General features: G+C 42.8%; 1 protein-coding gene across 5 annotated transcripts in view; it reads left to right on the forward strand.

Moving 5' to 3' along the window:
* The window catches only part of COL22A1 (collagen type XXII alpha 1 chain), a 220,934-nt gene that overhangs the window by 47,073 nt on the left and 155,657 nt on the right, over positions 1–18,204 (forward strand). For all 5 annotated transcript variants that reach the window (XM_057429787.1, XM_057429782.1, XM_057429784.1 and 2 more), the window contains one exon: positions 17,110–17,184. In XM_057429787.1, the coding sequence (XP_057285770.1) occupies positions 17,110–17,184 (75 nt within the window). The remainder of the gene's footprint in view (positions 1–17,109; positions 17,185–18,204) is intronic.

Genomic DNA, 18,204 nt, shown 5'->3' on the forward strand with positions numbered 1-18,204 from the left:
ATAGTTTGGGTTTGAAAGGACCTTGAGAGCATCCAGTTTCAACTCCCTGCCATGGACAGGGACACCTCACTCTAAACCGTCACCCAAGGCTCTGTCCAACCTGATTTCAAACACTGCCAGGGATGGAGCATTCACAACTTCCCTGGGCAACCCATTCCAGTGCCTCACCACTCTTACAGTAAAGAACTTCTTCCTTATATCCAATCTAAACTTCCCCTGTTTAACTTTTAACCCATTACCCCTTGTCCTGTCACTACAGTTCCTGATGAGGAATCCCTCCCCAGCATCCTGAATCCAGCATTCATGTGACTTTCTGTCTAAGGTGCCAGCCTGGATGCTAAGTTTGATTCTCCCTACACTTTGTGATTTGTAGCTGAGGAGGAGCTGTGCTGGAGTGATAGTGTGAAGAACTGCTTAATGTTAATTTTCAAGAAGGAAAATGTAACACAGTGCTTGCTCCTCTACAATTCTGCTAGCAGCCCTTAACCTTCCCTGCTGGATGCACTTGTTCTGCTTTGGCAGCTCTTTTCAATGAAGGTGAAGCATAAGGAGATGAAATCCAGCTGTGGGAGGTGAATATTTAGTTAAAATGCCCCACCTTAGAAAGTGATTCTAGTAAGGGACACCCATAACAATATTAATTCAAAAGCAATTATATATGGCAGTTTACCTACATGTATAAAGTAGTTAATGCACATAATATTAGATCTATATGTGCAGCTTTATGTTTGTCTGGACAGACATGTGTGATGAAAACTTGGGCTTGCTCACTGCTTCTGCAAGATGTCAAGAGGGTCCTGGCTCTGTGGACATGGTACTGATACTGCCTCCAATATAGACCCATTGAAACATTGTCCTGTCCTTAGCTGTCTCTTGCCCAGCCCTCCTTTCAAATCAAGTGAGGAGGGGTGCCTACAGTCTAGTCCTGTGTCTCTCTTTTCTATGTGTAGGTCCAAATTCATTCTTGCTCAGAAGTCACAACAATTGTGAATCTGCCTCATGATTCAGTAGTTTTTTCTGAGCAGGGATGAATCTGGTCTTTCATTAGAAGAACTTCACTGTCCAGAGGTAATATTGCCATTCTCTCAACATTTACTAAAACAACTGGTCAAAGGCCGGGTTGGATGGAGCCTTGGGTGACATGGCTTAGTGTGAGGTGTTCCCTCCCATGTCAGGGGTGTTGGAACTGGATGATCTTAAGGTCTTTTCCAACCCTAACTGTTTTATGCTTCTATGATTCTCTCTCGAGCTTCTCACATTTATGATATTTGAAGAAACATGATCTCAGTAACATATTCTGATTAAAAGAATGGACATTGTGAGATTTCTAGTTATTGTAGTCTAAGGAAACAGTTTAAAACATGCCTCCCTTAGAAAAAGACTGACAGTCTGTTTAATGTTTCACTCTTGGCTTTGGGCTGAATATTAATCTTATTTTTAAATTACTTTTTTATATGGAGTTGTAAGTGACCTTGCACTGACATAGAAAATTCATGCCACATTGAACACCAGTGTTGCTAAATTCCCAAACCACCTGTGGAATAATATATTAGGAGATACGATCATTAGTGCCCATCATGCCTTTGGAGAAGCATGGAAACAAGAAAACTGTGGGCCCAGGCCCATCAGTTGTGTTAAAACTTGTTGCAGGTCTTAATATGGACTTGGTTCCTTTGTGCTCCATTGTAATCAGTGCTGGACTAACTCAGCCACATCTCTGCTTGTTCTTGATAGCTCAGAGTGAGCTCTGAGATGGAGGCAATCAGTTTAAATAAGGCATAAATAAGGCATCCTTCATTGTGAATGGCTGTGCTGAGTAGTAGTGCTGGAGAGCCTGACTCTATACATGCACACATAGGGGAGCTAGGAGGAACGCAACACAGAGGGTTGCTGTGTTAACGCAGGCCTTTGGAAGGTAGACAACTCCAGTACAAGACCTGGGCTCTGGCAGTGGCCCACCATAGTGCATGGCACACCCGGTGGGATGGGTTCACTCTGTGCTAATGAGCTCTTTCCAAACAATGACCAGACATGGTTCAAGGAATAATACAGGCTCAGGCTAGGAACCTTTTCCTAACATGCAGTGGGAATGTGGCATCCTAGGTTTGGGTGGATGGGAGTGTGAAGAGTAGTTTGGCTCTGCCTTCTTGCCCTCCTGGCCAAAGTTTGGTTTGTATAGAGATATAGAGGTGTTGAGCACTGTAAAGCAGATGGGATGATTGAGTGTGGAAGCATTGGGCCATACTACACTATTCTGTGGTGTGGATGGGTCCCTCAGCGAGTCCTAAATGCTGTCACAGTGGTGGCACAGCTATCACTTATGCACATCACATCTGTGGTGTCGTCTTCTATGTGGATTTGGGTTTTCACGCAATGACCTATGAAGTCTAATCTGAGATGCTGCTATGTTAAGGGGCTCAATGAAATAAAGAAGCTCTGGAACCTCATGGCCAAAGCCAAAACCATGATGTGTTATATATAAGTGTTTCTCAGTGTTTACCAAGCCAAGGCTATCTTTGACCTCTCCACATGGGGAACTTGAGGCATTCTGCCTTTCCTGCCTCCTTCCTTGGCCCTCCAGCAAAGCCTTATCTATATTAACCTCTTGATTCATACAAATGTCTCCACATACCTCAGGCTAGGTTTTGGGGGCTAGCAGCCGTAACAGGATGCATTGCTGTCTCATAGCAAATCATTAGGGATAGATCTTAGTTTGTGGTGTCCTGTGTTTCACTTTTAGCTTTGCTTCTCTGCTCCCACCAACAGCAGCAGATGGGTGTTCACAAAACAAAACACTCAGTTACATTTTGCGCTCATTTACATTGATCTAAGTTCAGATTAATTTCACTTTAACGAATGAGTAACTAAGCAAGAGAGGTGGCCAATCACCACACTTAGCACTAATGAGTGTTTTTCTTACCAGTGCTTGCAGAAAAGCTGATCTGTTTTGAATTCTGAGCTAAAAAAACACCCTCTGGTTTGCAGTAATTCCCATCACCAGCATGTATGACATTCCTTTGGGCTTCCACAGCTGCTTAGAAAATCCTGGTGCAGCACAAAATAACTTAGCCAAGCCACTGGCACTCAGCAAGTGTGGGTACGGGATGCTAGGCATGCTCTGCTATGGGTACTTCCCTGGAATTCATGCTGGCCTCTGTGTGCTCAGAGCTGTTTCTTGTGATAGCCTCTTTCCATGCAAATAGACCAGCTTTTGTGGAACACCAGCGCAGACCTGTGTGAGTGGCAGCTGTGGCTGCAGTGAGGGTGGCTCTGCTTTGTTGGAGGGGTTGATACTCCCTCTGGGTTATTCAGAGCCGCAATTAAAGGAGGCAAGCTGCAGTTATTAGTTACGCTCACTGGGGCAGAGCACAATGAGGCTGGGTCGGTGTACGAGGGAACCCCCTGGATGGTTCAGACAGCTCAGACCTCTGAGAAACCCAGGGAGAGGAAGAGGACAAAGCTCCTGGTGCCAGGCAGGGACACTTGGACTCAACATGCCATACACACAGTCCTGCTCTCCAAAGGGGACGTGGGGCGATGCGTGGGAATGGTGCCGGTGCCAAAAAACCCTGGCACTGGGGCCTTTGTTCACCAGTGGTATTTGCTGAACTCCTGGATCCTATTTCCATTGCCGTGAAGCAGGAGGTGGCAAAGGGCCAACTGGTCCATATTGTGGGGTGTGTTTTGGAGTTACTAAAAAGGGTTTTTAAAGAAATGGATTAACTTCCTTAGCTCTATTTTCCATCCTCTGCATTCCCCTCTCATGTGTATTCTGCTTAATTTTTATAATGAATTTTTTGCCACTTCATGCTTTTGGTCACTCTAACAAATGGTAATTGTACAGAATATTTCTGATCTTATCAGAAAGCTCTAATGGAAAGCTTTAATGTTTCTAGCTGTAATCTTGTAACAGACTTCATCACTCACTGTTCTTTCCTTCACATACAAAGTCCCACCCCAATATATGCCCTCATACACCTCTGCAAGCACGAACTCATTCTCATGCCATCTGCTTCCAGAAACAATTTCTTCTTCAGGTCAACACAAAGAATATCCACTCCCCATGTGTATACTTCTTCAAACTAGCTCAGGTAAACATGCACAAGCCTTCCTCACATTCAGTAAAAGCTCAAGTCTGTCTTTAAAAGGGTAAGAATCCAGCTTGAAAAGGTAGCTGTCAGCATTGCAGTCCCTATGATAACATTACCAGTTCTCCCTCTGCATTGGCAATGTATAACTGCAAGCCAAACCTCACTGAATAGGCAACTTCCCAGTAAGTAAAGCTGTGATACTATTTTCCCATAGCCCTCAAGGGACAGATGCTACAGATGCTATGATTCAGGCCAAGTAACAGCTCTGCATTGATCCCATAGGTTTGCAGAGCGGTCTGTGTCCTCTATAGCATGCACCCACACACCTTCCCCATTGCTTCTGGACCTTCTAGGCAACTGATAATGTCCCCCAGGGAGCTTTCTGTAGGGATGCTCTTCTCCCTCATAAAACCCAAGGCTGATTGCCCTGAACTTTGCCAGGTATTTGTGAGCACTTCTAGCTGTGCCTTCTTCGTGTGTAGAGACACATGAACACCCCAGCCAAGCTCTTTCCCTGCTCTTCCCTGCTTTTATTTTACCTTGTGCCCAAAGCACTCTGTATGAAGTGTGGGAAATAACTGCTGCAGATCTCCAAGGATTGCTTTTCTGGGTATTGACTTTAGTAGTAATAATCTGCGTCTCTGCTAAACAGAAAGGGGGAGCAATATCTGAGGTAACAGATGGGGTAGGAAAAAGAACTAAAGCAGTAGAGTCTGCCCAGTTCTCAGTGCCTGTGCGCCTCTTTGGTGCAAGGAGAACACATTTGTTTTAGTGCTATAGAAAGGCATTGACTAACAGGGGTCCTGATGCTGCAGGACTGTGTCCACCCGCTGCTGTGCACAGTGGATTGTGCTGAGCAGGATCACAGTGCATCCCCACACCAGGTGATGCAGACTGAAGATGAGGAGCTGAGCATAAAATCCCTCTTCACGGATGCACAGCAGAAGCATCTGCTTCTGATTCTGCAGAAGCATCACTTGGACATATAAGTCCAAAAGGAAGAAAAGGAATTGTTACTTGGCCTAAATTTGAAATGCAGGTCTCAGAGGTCCTGAAAAACAAATTAGGGATGTGCAAAACAAACTAAAATAAAACAACACCAAAACAAATGCAATAAAACTGCCACAACACCAAACTGGTGAGAATCAGTGCTTTAAAATGTGCAGTGACTCTGCAAGGACACCTTCTGGAGATGGGTTTCACTACAGACCACTTCTATTGAGCTGCTACCGAGGCATTTGATGACAGCGAATGTCTCCTTCCCTGAATCCACAAAATCTTTTCCTTCTGAGACTAGAGAGCAATTGCTACAGGTTGTCCTTCAGGACTCATCAGAGGCTCTCGAGCTGAAATACTGTACTTCTGCCTGCAAGTTTCATTTTATTTATGATTTAAACATCAGTTTCAACTCTCTCTTTCCTAACTGGCAGCAGATAAAATCATCCACTCGCGTACCATATACCCCTAGGTGCATGGGCTTGTAGGGAAAGAAACCTCTCAAAATTGGCTTGGGACCTCTTAATTAAATGCCTGTCATAGGGAAAATGCTAATTCATCAAGCTTGAAACTTCCTGGGATAAGCCAATTTAGATGAGTTTTTGGTGATGGAGAGGGATTGGAAAAAAGTTTTAAAGTTATTAAAATGTCTTATTTTGATCTTCTTTTTCTTTTTTTTTTTCTTTTTCAAAGTGAAGAAGTTCTCTTTTCAGGTCAAAATGTCAATTATTTAATATACTTTTAAAAAGTCAGTGCAAACCATGTTCTTCTTCAGAGAGTCAGCGTGCTTGCTTCCATAGAGGAGCCATGTCGATGGCTATGATTACACCAAGATCCAACATTTCGTGGATGTGCGGCTGGAACTCTTAGATCATTAACTCCTCCTGGTGTATCTGTGTGGAGTCTTGGGTTGTATTGCTGGCACACAAGCAGGAGAATAGCACTATTTCATTCCAAATACATGACTAAAACAACACAGGTGTATTGCACAGTGTGGCAGTCCTATATTATGGCACAAGGCATGACAAATGGGAGCTTTTTTGGCACGGATAGGTTTTTTGTGAGCAATGAAGACCTCAGTGTTCGGAAGTGGCAGGGCTGTAGCTGCTGATTGATACTCATGTGCTTTCTGTCTCTTGTATTGTTTCCTTTTTGTACTCTGGTTGATCCTCTCCCCTCTCTCCCTCTGTGCTTCCCCTGATGCATAATTTCAGACCTCTTTTATATTCCTTAAAAATGATTTATTGCCATTTTTGAGTAGGGAAAACTTGGAGCGGGAAGGCAGGAAGAAGAGGAATCTGAAACGTGTACTTGGGTAGAGGAACAGAGCTCAGGTTGTGCCTACTTTGATTGATAGCCCCCCAAGTGCTTGCTTTCCTTTGTGTAACAAAGAGGGGCAGATGCCTTCAAAAGGACTTCCCACTTGGCTGCTTTTCTTTCAGGTGCTTTCAGGCTTCAGAGGAGAGATTCCTGCAAGTACCCATGACAGTAACGATCCCAGACCTTATGCAAACCTCCTTAGAGAGTATGGGCCTGTTGGCACATATGGGAACTGGAGGGTGGATGAAGCTATTTGGATAAAATTAACACTGGACTGAAATTATCTTTCAAACCATAAGTCGGAAATAAAGGCAGTGCTTTCAGCCTGGCTTTTTGTGTTTGAAAGCTGTAAAACTCAGATAGTCTCTTAAAGGTCTTTAAATCCATAAAGATGCCAAATGCCAATGACCCTTTTAAACTCTTTGCATTTAATGAAGTAGGCACTGGGCTTGATCCTGCATTCTGGTACTTGGTCTGGGACAAACCCTTGTTCTCAGATGATCAACTACTTCATCCCTACACCGTTTCACAGAATCACAGAATCATAGTTTCCATTGGTATTCCCTAGGTTTATCCCTGTGAAGATTATCAGAGGGAGGCTTTGTTGTTAAAGGATCCCTTCTGAAGAGCTCTGCCACCAAAGAAGTGTCATTAGTTTCTCTAGTTGGTGATATGGGCCTTGCACATGCTTGCCATTACCTTCTGCCTCTATGTGGCCAGTTCATGTCTTAGCCATGAAAAGCCAAATTCATGTAGTGGAAGGATGTGGACTGCAACCAGCCAAACTCCTGAGTCTGCTGAGGTGTATCCAGGCCCTTCTGCCTGGAGGTTAATTTATCCTGGCTTCTTCTAAGAGGAAACCAAAGTCTTTAAACCCCCTGGATTTTGCAAAGGTGATTTCTTTACAGAACAAAACCAAATCCAGAGTCTAGTTTTGAATATATATGGGAATTTCAGTTCTTTGCTCTTGCGATACAATTATACAGCTGCTGGTTAAAGTCCCAAAGCTACCGTTGCAGTAGCCCCCAAAAACACCCACATGGAAGATGATACTGTTCGATTTGCAGTTGTATAATTATACCAGAGGAGTAATGCCAGTCAGAGTCCCCTTAAGCATGCCCTTGAGCTATATTTCTCTCTTAAAAGTTATTTGGGAACAACTAGTGTATATTTATTGATCAGCTGAAAAGATGTCAACTTTGAGCCAAGTTGCTTCTAATTAATTCCCTTTTAGAAGAACTCTGAAGTAATGGAGTGCTGTAGGTGGAATTCTTGTTATTATTCTGGACAAGTCATTGTCCTTATTGCAATTTAATAAATAAAATTATGTTTTCAGTCTTTGTAGGTTTTTGTTTTTTAAAAGTAAGTTATAAACCCTAACTTGACATCTCTCCATTTTGACAGTGCTTGGATTAGGAAACTACACTCTTGACTCTTCATCATGGACTGTAGTGATAGGACAAGGGGTGATGAGTTCAAACTGAAACAGGGGAAATTCACGTTAGATATAAGGAAGAAGTTCTTTACTGTGAGGGTGGTGAGGCACTAGAACAGGTTGCCCAAAGAAGTGGTAAATGCTCCATCCCTGGCAGTATTCAAGGGTGGGGTGGACAGAGCCTTGGGCAGCATGGTCTAGTGTGAGGTGTCCCTGTCCATGGCAGGGGTGCTGGAACTGGATGATCTTGAGGTCCTTTCCAACCCAAAACATTCTATGATTCTGTGATTTATCTGCTAATTCAGTGATGGGCTACTCAGTAAAAACCCTGCAGTTCACTGGGATCAGGCACACAGCAGGGTGAAGCTTCACGTCTTTTCCAAGATGGGAGAACCAGAGGAAGGGGTAGACTCATGCCCTGGAGTAGCAATCAGTTCACAGCCTGGGTGGAAAGCACTGCAGCTGCTAATTGCTTTCTTCAAAACCTTGTGCTGTTTGCCGACAAGCTCCTTGGCACACAGTCTGTGTATTTGTTTAGGGGCAGACACAAGCAAATTAGCTGGGAAGTGCTGAGGTCTGATGCTATATTCATAGTTCCCATAGTGCCATTTATTCCCTGTGGGAGCATGTGCAAATTAATTCTGTATGCTGCTCACTTAAATAATGCTAATTACATTGGTCCTCTTGACAATATATGTCTGCTGTCAGCCGTCCAACGAGTTTCTTGTGTTTGTTGTGGGTGTGTTAGATGGGGAGAGGCTATCAATGAATCCTGAAGTGTAGGTACCCCTTGGAAAGATGAACCCTCACCAAGATTCAGGAGCTTCTATAGGAAGTTTTAAAGAGCATCTGAAGATAGGCTGAGGGTTAGAGGGTGGGATCTACCTGGAGATAGGGCTGTTGCACTCTTTGGTGGTCCCTGTGTTGGTGGGGAGATAGGGCTGTTGGGCTCTTCACTGGTCCCTGTGTTGGTGTGGTTGTGTAGTTTTCACTTCCTATGTGCTGTTGAGGTGTGAGTACTTGTAGCAGGATGGGCCCTTTTAGAATCAACATCCAGAACATGGGACAGACATAAAAGAGACATAAAAAGGCAGGGGGTGGTGGCAAAAGGAGAAGACACAGAAGCTTGTATCCAGGATGAGAATAAATACATAGCACAGCCTGCTCCTTTGTGGGGAAAATGGTGTTTTTCACATTTATGTGAACAGATCCAGTGTAAGTGAGGCATGACAGGAGCTAAATGTAGGAGAATAATTTACCTTTTGTTTTCTTTTTTCACCTTCAAAAGGACTTCATGTGTTTTCCAAATGCCAGAACTCCCTGCATTTCCTCTGTCCCTGCTTAAACAGCATACAGCATTTCTTGGCTGCGCACTCAGTCCCTTTCCCACTTTCTTGTTTGAGCTGATGCATTTAAAGATTGGTGACCTGTGACCATTTGTGCCCAAGAGGTTTCTTTTGATCTTTATTACCAGGCTCTTAGCAAAGGGTGATATTTATGGGCTATACCTAAACTGGTAACCATAAACGTGGCCAGAAGGATTTCTACGCAGTGTAATGTACTCATTTGCACCGGTGTCTGGCACATTTTGGCCCAAGCAAGCTAAAACTCTGTTGGAACATTTCTAGGGCCCAGATGGGTCCTTGTAATGCGCCAGGGAGCGTTCATGGTCAGCAGCTGCCTTGTTTTGGAGACTGACCATTTGCTAGCATAGAGTGGGCTAGAACATGTCTTGGCCTCAGTATCCAGAAATGCACCCAACCATGCTTGTTTTAATTGGATGGATGTAACTGTGAAGCCTTTGATAGATGTCTAACTTGGAAATCATGTGTCCTTAGCTTCCCCCTGTAACCAGTAGGATGAGAGTAGCTTTTTCAGAGGTGAATCAGGGCATACAAATTGGGTTTCTGCTCTGAATGGCCCTCTAAAGGAGCCTTGCTTCTCCTTTCATGTAGACAGAGCTGAAGAAGAGCATCCTCTTTCCTGGGACCTTATATGTGTGCTGCATGAATGCTTTCTGGGTATAAAACCTAGTAGTAATTTCTCTTGCCCTTTGTGTGGAATATAACATGTACTGAACAGTGCCAGGCACTGAATATGTGGTTAGAGAGCCACATCTTCTGGCTGCTGCACTGATAAAGGGGGAAGGAGCCCTGCAAATGCTGATATCTGCATTCCCAGTGCAGTCACTTGGGACCTACTCAGAAGCCAGGCAAGTCTGGAGAGCAATTCAGCTGGGTTTTGGTGTGTTTTTACAATAATGTTTTAGTGGAAAAATATAACAGCTTTGGGATATTATGAGGAGTAGGGTGGGCTGTAGCTGTGTTTGCTCAGTCTGCAAGCTGTGTTGTGGGGAGGGTTTGTTCTTCCCTTTTCATTGTGGGCATTTATGATGCCCATCACTGTGATGACAGAAGTGCAAATACGGAAACTTCATCCAGAACCAACGTTGGCCTTATTTAAAGGGAAAAAGACAGAATCCACCTTGGCTCCTGTAGCAATGAATGAGTGATTTTCCTGGCACCGATGGCCTTTAAACTTCACAGTTTTGTCATACAGTGTGATTTCAGAATGAGAGTGAGAATTTCATAAGGCATTAAACCGCAAGGTGGAATCGTGTAATTGCTGCGCTGCTCTGTTTTATCCACACCTTGCTCCAAATTATAATGTTAGTATAGAAGCAATTGCAGTATCATTACACTGTCAGTTCCACCACTGCAGTTGAAAAAATATGCCTGTTCTTTTTTTCCTTATGGATTTATTTCCAAGGGTGGGTGGCACTTAGGGGTTGGTTCATTTGCTGGGAAGGAATATCTGACAATGAATGTTTGCCAAAAGCATTTAGTGGATATGGACAGAGTGTGGAGGTGTTTTAAAAGAAGAAGTATTTTTAAAAGAGTGAGAAAAAAACAACCCACCTCTTTAAATGCTGAGGCTTCATAATGGTCCATATACAGTGTTTTACAAAAGAACATATAAAGGTAGTGCTATATATAGGCATCACTTTCATCATCAAGTGACTGCAGGGAGTTAAGTGTGCTGGGGGAACTGTTGCACAGTGAGCTGTCTAAATAATTGAAGAGCAGAACTAATGGGGTCTGAGAAAGCTCCTGTGACAAACTGCTTTCATGAAATCTTCTTAAGGAAAAATCTTATCACCAGGCCCTTCCCTTTAGTGTAGGCTTCAGTGGGGAAACTGTCAATATTAACTACATCAAAAATGAAACTTGCTCTATGTGGGTGCCTTCCCACTCCTATATCCCCCAAATCTCTCTTTCTTGCAAGGTTGTTATGGTTCAGCTCTGAAAAGCATACAAGATTCAGAGTTCATCTTTGGACAGTGGCTAAAGAAGAGCTATTCCTTGCAAATATTTTAAAGTCTGATCTAAAGTTTTGGGAGACCTGCATTTACAGTTCTGGTGTCCTCAACATAAGAAGGACATGGAGTTGTTGGAGTAAGTCCAGAGGAGGCCATGAGGATGATCAGGGCCTGGAGCACCTCCCGTATGGATACAGGGTGAGAAAGTTGGGGCTGTTCAGCCTGGAGAAGAGAAGCTGCGTGGAGACCTCATAGCAGCCTTCCAGTATCTGAAGGGGACCTACAAGGATGCTGGAGAGGGACTCTTCATCAGGGGCTGTAGTGACAGATCAAGGGGTGATGGGTTGAAACAGGGGAAGTACAGGCAAGATATAAGGAAGAAGTTCTTTCCTGTTAGGGTGTTGAGGCACTGGAACAGACTGCCCAAAGAACTGATAGATGCTCCATCCTTGGTAGTGTTCAAGGCCAGGTTGGATGGAGCCTTGGGCAACATGGTCTAGTGTGAGAGGAATCCCTTTCCATGGCAGGGGGGTTGATACTGGATGGTCTTAAGGTCCTTTCCAACCCAAACCATTCTATGATTCTATGATTTAGTGAGACCTTCATTTGCCAGGCTATTTCCTTAACTTTGGATAGAATTTATGATGGGCTAAAGATAGCTGTCAGAGGAAGGAGAGATATGGGAATGGAGTAATGGTGGAAATGCAGAGAGTAGCTGGGTGCTGCTGAGACTCTGGAATCCTAAGACAGGGTAATAAATAATGTTTGCTTTAACCTTCTTGTGCTCCTATTTTCACCTCTCTGCTTTATCCTTGTAACTTGACAGCTACACTTGTTCAGCATTCATTATACACAGGTCCCTGGAGGAGCCCTTGGCAGCTCAGGGCTTTCTTATTCTTGAAAGAATAAAAATGAAAATGAAGAAACTGCTTCAGCAGAGTCCTCAGGGCAAAAGTATGGAGTGCTGGCAGCTGGGGTTAGCACTTTACTGGGAAGGTTTCTCAGTAGGAAGCCCTAAGGGACAGCAGGATCACACTGCTCCTGCCCAGGGGTTTCTATAATGGACATAACGCTGTGACTTTAACCAAGCTTTCCAAGTGAGGGAGATGTTTCAAAACTGTGTTTTGGGAAACAGCTGCTCAGCTTGGGCTCATGCAGAAGGCAGGTCTTGCAAATAGTTGTGCTCTTCCTATAGTACAAATAGAAATGAAGCTTCATAAACCTGTGGGGAGAGGGGGCACTCAATGGTCAGTCAGTTTGAGCTTCCTTTCCCTTTCCCTTTCCCTTTCCCTTTCCCTTTCCCTTTCCCTTTCCCTTTCTCTTTCCCTTTTTTTTTCCTTTTTCATTTTCTTTTTTCTTCCCCTTTTCCTTTTGCTTCTCCTTCCCCTTCCCGTCCCCTTCTCCTTCCCCTTTCCCTTCCCTTCCTCCACACCTATTTCTCTCTGCTCTTTTCTCATTTTCTTTTTCCATTTTTATTATCCCTTTCCTTTGCCTTGCTTGTGGAATGGCTTGGAGGCAAATAGAATTAAACTCTCAGATCATTCACATTGTTCTTTTCCAAACTTGCAGCCCTGTTAGTACAGTTTCACTACAATTAATGTTAATTTAACACTAGCGAGAATTCCTGAGATGACATGCTCCTCTGACATGTCTCTTTCAGTGCATATACTCTGTAAAATGTATTGTCTCTTTTAATTCTAAAGTATTTGACAGCTTAGGGATTTTTTCATAGGGAATATTCTGAAGGATGATACGTAAAAGTGAGGCTTAAATGGCTTGTTCTTATCAAACAGACCTCAGTACGCTTTGCTTACAGAAAAGGCTGTTATCTGCAGTTACATCAGTTTCAGAAAACTACATTGTGCTTCCTTGAGCAAGAAGCTCATACAAACCAAGTCAGCTTGTTCAGTGCTGGGCAGGATTCAGAAGAGGATTTCATGGTTTTATGAAGGACAGGAAGGCCCACGTCCTTCAGATGCTTAGGTGTATCTATGATGGGAATTGCCTTACTCAACTTTACCAGGTTTAAAGTGAAGCATCTGTTTCAAAAGAGATAGTCGAGTTCTGTCAATATTCAATGCAGAGAGAGAGTGGTGCCTTCCATCCTAAACCTGGCATTCAAGAGAGCTGTGGGGGCTGTAAATAGCTCAGATTAGGTTAGAGTTTCTCAGTACCCAATGCATTGCATCAGTTCTTTGTGCGTTCCCACTGAAATGGAGCTTTACCTTGCTGAACCTCATGGGGTGCACATGGGCCCACTTCTCAAGCTTGATCAGGTCCCTCTGGATGCCATCCTGTCAGTCAGGGGTGTCAGCTACACTACTTAGCTTGGTGTCAGCTGAAAACTTGTATAGATATAACTTGGCTAGTACAAGACTAATTATGGGACTTTGAAATGATGATAATGTAACACTCTAAAAAAAGGGAAAATGATTCATATGTATAGCTATAGACCAGCTTGCCTGATCTCACTCACAGCAAAATAATAACTGATGGCAAAACCAGTGAATGCAGCATTACAGAATGAGAATTATTATGTATCCTTATTTAAGGATTATAATTTTAGGAGAAAGAGGTCATCTCTAACAAAGCTGATTTCTTTCTGTGGAGAGTTACAGTTCAGTTGATATGGTAACTACCTGGGTATAATACTTTTGTTCTTATGCATTGTTATTGCATATTCAATAACATTTGCATTAAAAAGTGACAATGTACAATGGATTAAGAGCTGACTGATCTCACGTAGCAAGTGTCAATGGAAAGTCATCATTTCTAGTGCAACTGTAAAAGGGATTTATAGCAGTTCTGGTGTTATTAAAAATTTCCATGAACCGCATGGACATAAATGCAAAATCTTTGCTGATGAAATTTGTGGATGAAGCAAAAACTGCCTAAAGTTGATGACAAGGAAGTAGTTTTAAACAATAATATATTTAAAGGAACTGCAAGCTTGTATAGAATTGGATGGGAGAGGATGTAGCAAGGACCAGTGCCTGAAAGCTCAGGTCAGCCAGTTGTATCTTCTCTGTTGCAAACCTGTGTTTACAAATTAGAGGAGATGTAGCTGCAGTGCAGATTTTAATACACTTTCTGCCATTAGCAGTCGGTGCTTGTTGTTGCAAGTCCTCCAAGCACTGCTAGTTTTCACACAAAGTTTGTCCTGGTAGCAGCAGAAAGAATAGGCATAAACACTCTTTGATGATAAAATGTTCACCTATATGAGGGTTCTCATAGAAAGGCTTCAGAGGAGAAGAACAACTTTAGTATTGCCTTCAATATCAATGCACTCTTGGGTGTATCAATGAGACCTATTCGCTGGTTGGGATTGATTGTTGTGCTATCAGTCTGGCACCGCTGCTCCTTTGGATTATAGGTGCTGCTAACTTAGATGGGAAAGCACTAACCTCTTTTGTGCCCCTGTGAGTTATTCTGTAACTGGAAGTGAGCATTGCAATGATTTTCTTTCCCTTGTGGACAATTTATGCTTGTGCCTTAGATGCAGTCTGGAAGGGAGAAGCCAAAAGGAGCACAGGGCATTTTACAAATGAAGGCCAAAGTCAGGCCACAGTTCTTTAAGAGGTAATAAAGAGATTTAAAGGACAGAGCTGGAAGAAGTGAATAATATTAAGGTTGGAATTTCTGTTTCTTGTGGCAAGAGAGGTCTGAACAAAGGCCAAGCACATAAGTTTGTTTTATGGTCCAAGTTCCAAAACAAGAGCTAAAACCAGGAGGATTTCGGTAGCTCGTACTTCCCTGCTAGAAAGCCATGGTTCATTCTAATTGGACCTGGTGGAGATTGTCTGATGTCATTAGAGATTGGAGTGATAATTTATATGCCTATACATCACACATTACATCCTTGTTGCACAAAGATGTACACTGCTGCGTCTGAGGTGTTTTATTCTTCCCTGTGTATCTTTCAGGAGTCCTGGAAGCAGAGGTGAATGATATATTTTTGTGATTTTATTCATACCTTCCATTTGTTTATTCTTTACTGGGAAATTTGGCTTGTTTTGATTTCTGATATTCCTTATTTTGTCATACTGTACTTACTTTACTTATTTAGCCACATACCTTCTAGTTCCAAGACTGGGGCTCAGAAGTGCTGTTTACTGCACTGACTCGGTGCCTGTAACCAAAACAGCATTCACTGTTAGCAAAGCAAACATTTAAAGGATCAGTGTAACATCTGCACAGGGCTTCTGACACTTCTAAGCAAATATTTTGTCAATACAGCTTAGTTTGGAATGGGAATAGAAGGGGCCTAAATTTGGCTTTTGCAAACCTTAATGGCTTAAAAGTTTTTCAGCTTTTAAAGTTCACCCTGCAAGTAAGAGCATAGGTGTTGCACTGGGAAGTTGTGCAGACCTCTGATGGGGGTGAAAGTACCACATGTTTTCATGTCGGATGCTAGGATATAAGCATGTTTGAGTGATGTATCAGTCAGTGTTGGCTCTTGGTGTGGTGAATAGAAGAAAAAAGTGACTATTCTGAATTTTATCTATGGAAGCAGCATCCCTAAAGATGTCCAAAGAACATCTGAAATGCCCTGGAAAACAATTACTTGCATGAGTAACCAGTCTCTGGCCTCACTCACTGCTGCAGCAAAGGAGTGGTTGAATGCATTTGCTTCCGATTGCTGCATTGGCTCTTGGGGCTTCTGGCCAACTTCTGTCTACTAAAGTCCCTGTTTCTTCCACTGAACTGAGTGCTTCACCTGCAGTTGATAAGCTAGACTGTATATTTATTAGCACAATAAAGCAGGAAAAATACCTAGTTTAATTGCTAGGGTTAAGCAAACACTATGGAATATTGGATTGTTTTTTACTGAGAGCCATGAGCAGAAGAGATGAAAGTCCTACTGGTAATGTCCTCAGAAAACTCATTTTTGCCTCATGATTGTGGGTGTAGCTTCACAAACAAGTTAGACCTTCTGTAGCAATTCTTCAGAGACCCCTGTGAGATTGTGCCCCACTGGTGAGGGCATTGCCTTCAGTTCCTGGCTCCCCATCCTTTAGGGAGCATTTGATCCTTTGTGCTCCTTTACAAGCACAACAATTAATGATACTGACGGAATAATGTGCTAAACACCAGCTGGAGATGATGCTAGGTACATTATGCATCAAGTTGAGTACTGCAACTGCAGAGAATTATGTATATTAGCATGTCTCCAACTGGGCAAATGAAGGAGTGGGACTTGGCTGTCCCCATCTGGTTGTTCTTTAACTTAGAGAAAGGACATAAATGTGGGACTGTGCAGGTGGTGTAAAGTCAAGGGTTCAGCTTTATATTCTCATTACACTGATTCCTTGGGCTACCTGCCTCCATTGTTTTCAAGTATGCAATTGCCCATTGATCTGGGAAAACAAAGCGTAAATATATGTTACTATAAATATATGGCAAGAAGGAGGTGGATGGGTAGACAGTTCTCTGCAGAAAAGCGTTTACCTGCAATTGTGTTGACACTAATTGGGAGCATAAGAAATGGCTGACAAAGGCTGGGTCTTTTCATTACTCTTTTGAAACCTGTGTGTAGGGGTGAATATAAAAAGTTTTAGTCATCTCTACTTTCTGCTTGAACAAACTCAAGTTGCAGACACATAAATAGTCATGACCCTGAAGGAACGTTAACAGGTGAATCACACATAAGAGAGTAAGATACAGGAAGGTGGGCTAGATTAATCTATTCTGTTTGGTTTCTTGGCTGGTCAGTCACCAAAAGTGCCTTAAAACCAGACATAGTGTGTTGTGTCTCTTGCCCAGCATGTGGTTAGGGGCTAGGATAAAGGAAAGGCATTTAGGGCATGCAGAGACTGGGAACAGAATTACTGCTCTGGGACCATGTGCAAGTATTGGACAAAGCCCAGGAGATTAGCCTTTGTTAGTTCTCTAGCTTCCAAAATTATGTTTACTTGTGATAATTTTGTACTGGTTCTTTTGCTTTTCAGATGTCCTTTGTCCAAATGTCCATGTGGAAGGAGACAGATTCAAACACACCAGTGGGGGGACTGATGAGATTCCAGGTAAAAAGACTCACTTCCTACTTGAAATAACATAACTGTGCATTTCTAGAGTGATGCTCTGATTCATTTCACCTTTCCTAGTTGACATTTTCTTATTCCAACATGTATTCAGTGGTGGGAAAGTATATTAGAAACTGCAGGGCTGGAAAAGAGTTACCTCTTGACAGTCGACAGCAAAATAATCATGAGCTTTCTTTTGATTAAATTAAAACAACGCTTGAGCTTAGTGTAATAGATAAAGAAATGCAATAAGTTTTGGAAATTACTTTCTTTTTCTACCACTCCACATTTGGTGCACTTTAATGTCCATGAGTTAGAACTTTGATTGTTGTGGGACATCCAAGCACAATGGTAATTACCACTGAAGAAATCCTTATATATGTGTATAGAAGGGAAAAAAAATGGAAAATGGAAAAAGTCACAAGAAGAACCAAAATTTCTGACATGCTGGTGAAAGATCAAGAGGAAAACCAGTCTGATGATACCTCTGCTTTTCTGTGAGTTCTGATATATCTTGCCAGCCAGCTGAAGGACTTAATCTGTCAGATATATACATGGCTGTGCCTCTTTTCTAGCCCCCCAAGACTGTCTGAGCTGTTGGCATAGAAAACCTGCCCATCAAGGATGTACTGGGAATATCCATGGCTGACCCAAGAACATAAGCCACTGCAGTAGGAAGACAGAGGCCCTTCTGCAACTTGATTATGAGTAGAAATGGTCAAGGTTTGACAGCTCTGCCACTCACTCAGAGTTTTTCAGTGGGGGATTTTTCACTGCCTGCACAAAATATCAGTTCCAACTGTGCAGTCTGTAGGCAGCTTATTTTGGCTGCAGTTTGATTACATCTAAGCCTGTGAGAATGCTAGGTGGTAACATATTTTCTGGTTATTAAACCCAAACTCATAATCCCAAAACACCCATTTTCAACTGCTGTCTATTCCTAGGTCTTGCATTAACCTGCTCTGACAGTCGAGTGGTCACTGGGCTGTGCAAACACAGTAAAGCTGTTCAGCAAATAGC

Source organism: Pezoporus wallicus, unplaced genomic scaffold (assembly GCF_028554395.1).
Source record: "Pezoporus wallicus isolate ANWC-B61680 ecotype Strahan unplaced genomic scaffold, APGP_CSIRO_Pwel_v1 contig_7545, whole genome shotgun sequence".
In the NCBI taxonomy this organism is placed as follows: Eukaryota; Metazoa; Chordata; class Aves; order Psittaciformes; family Psittacidae; genus Pezoporus; species Pezoporus wallicus.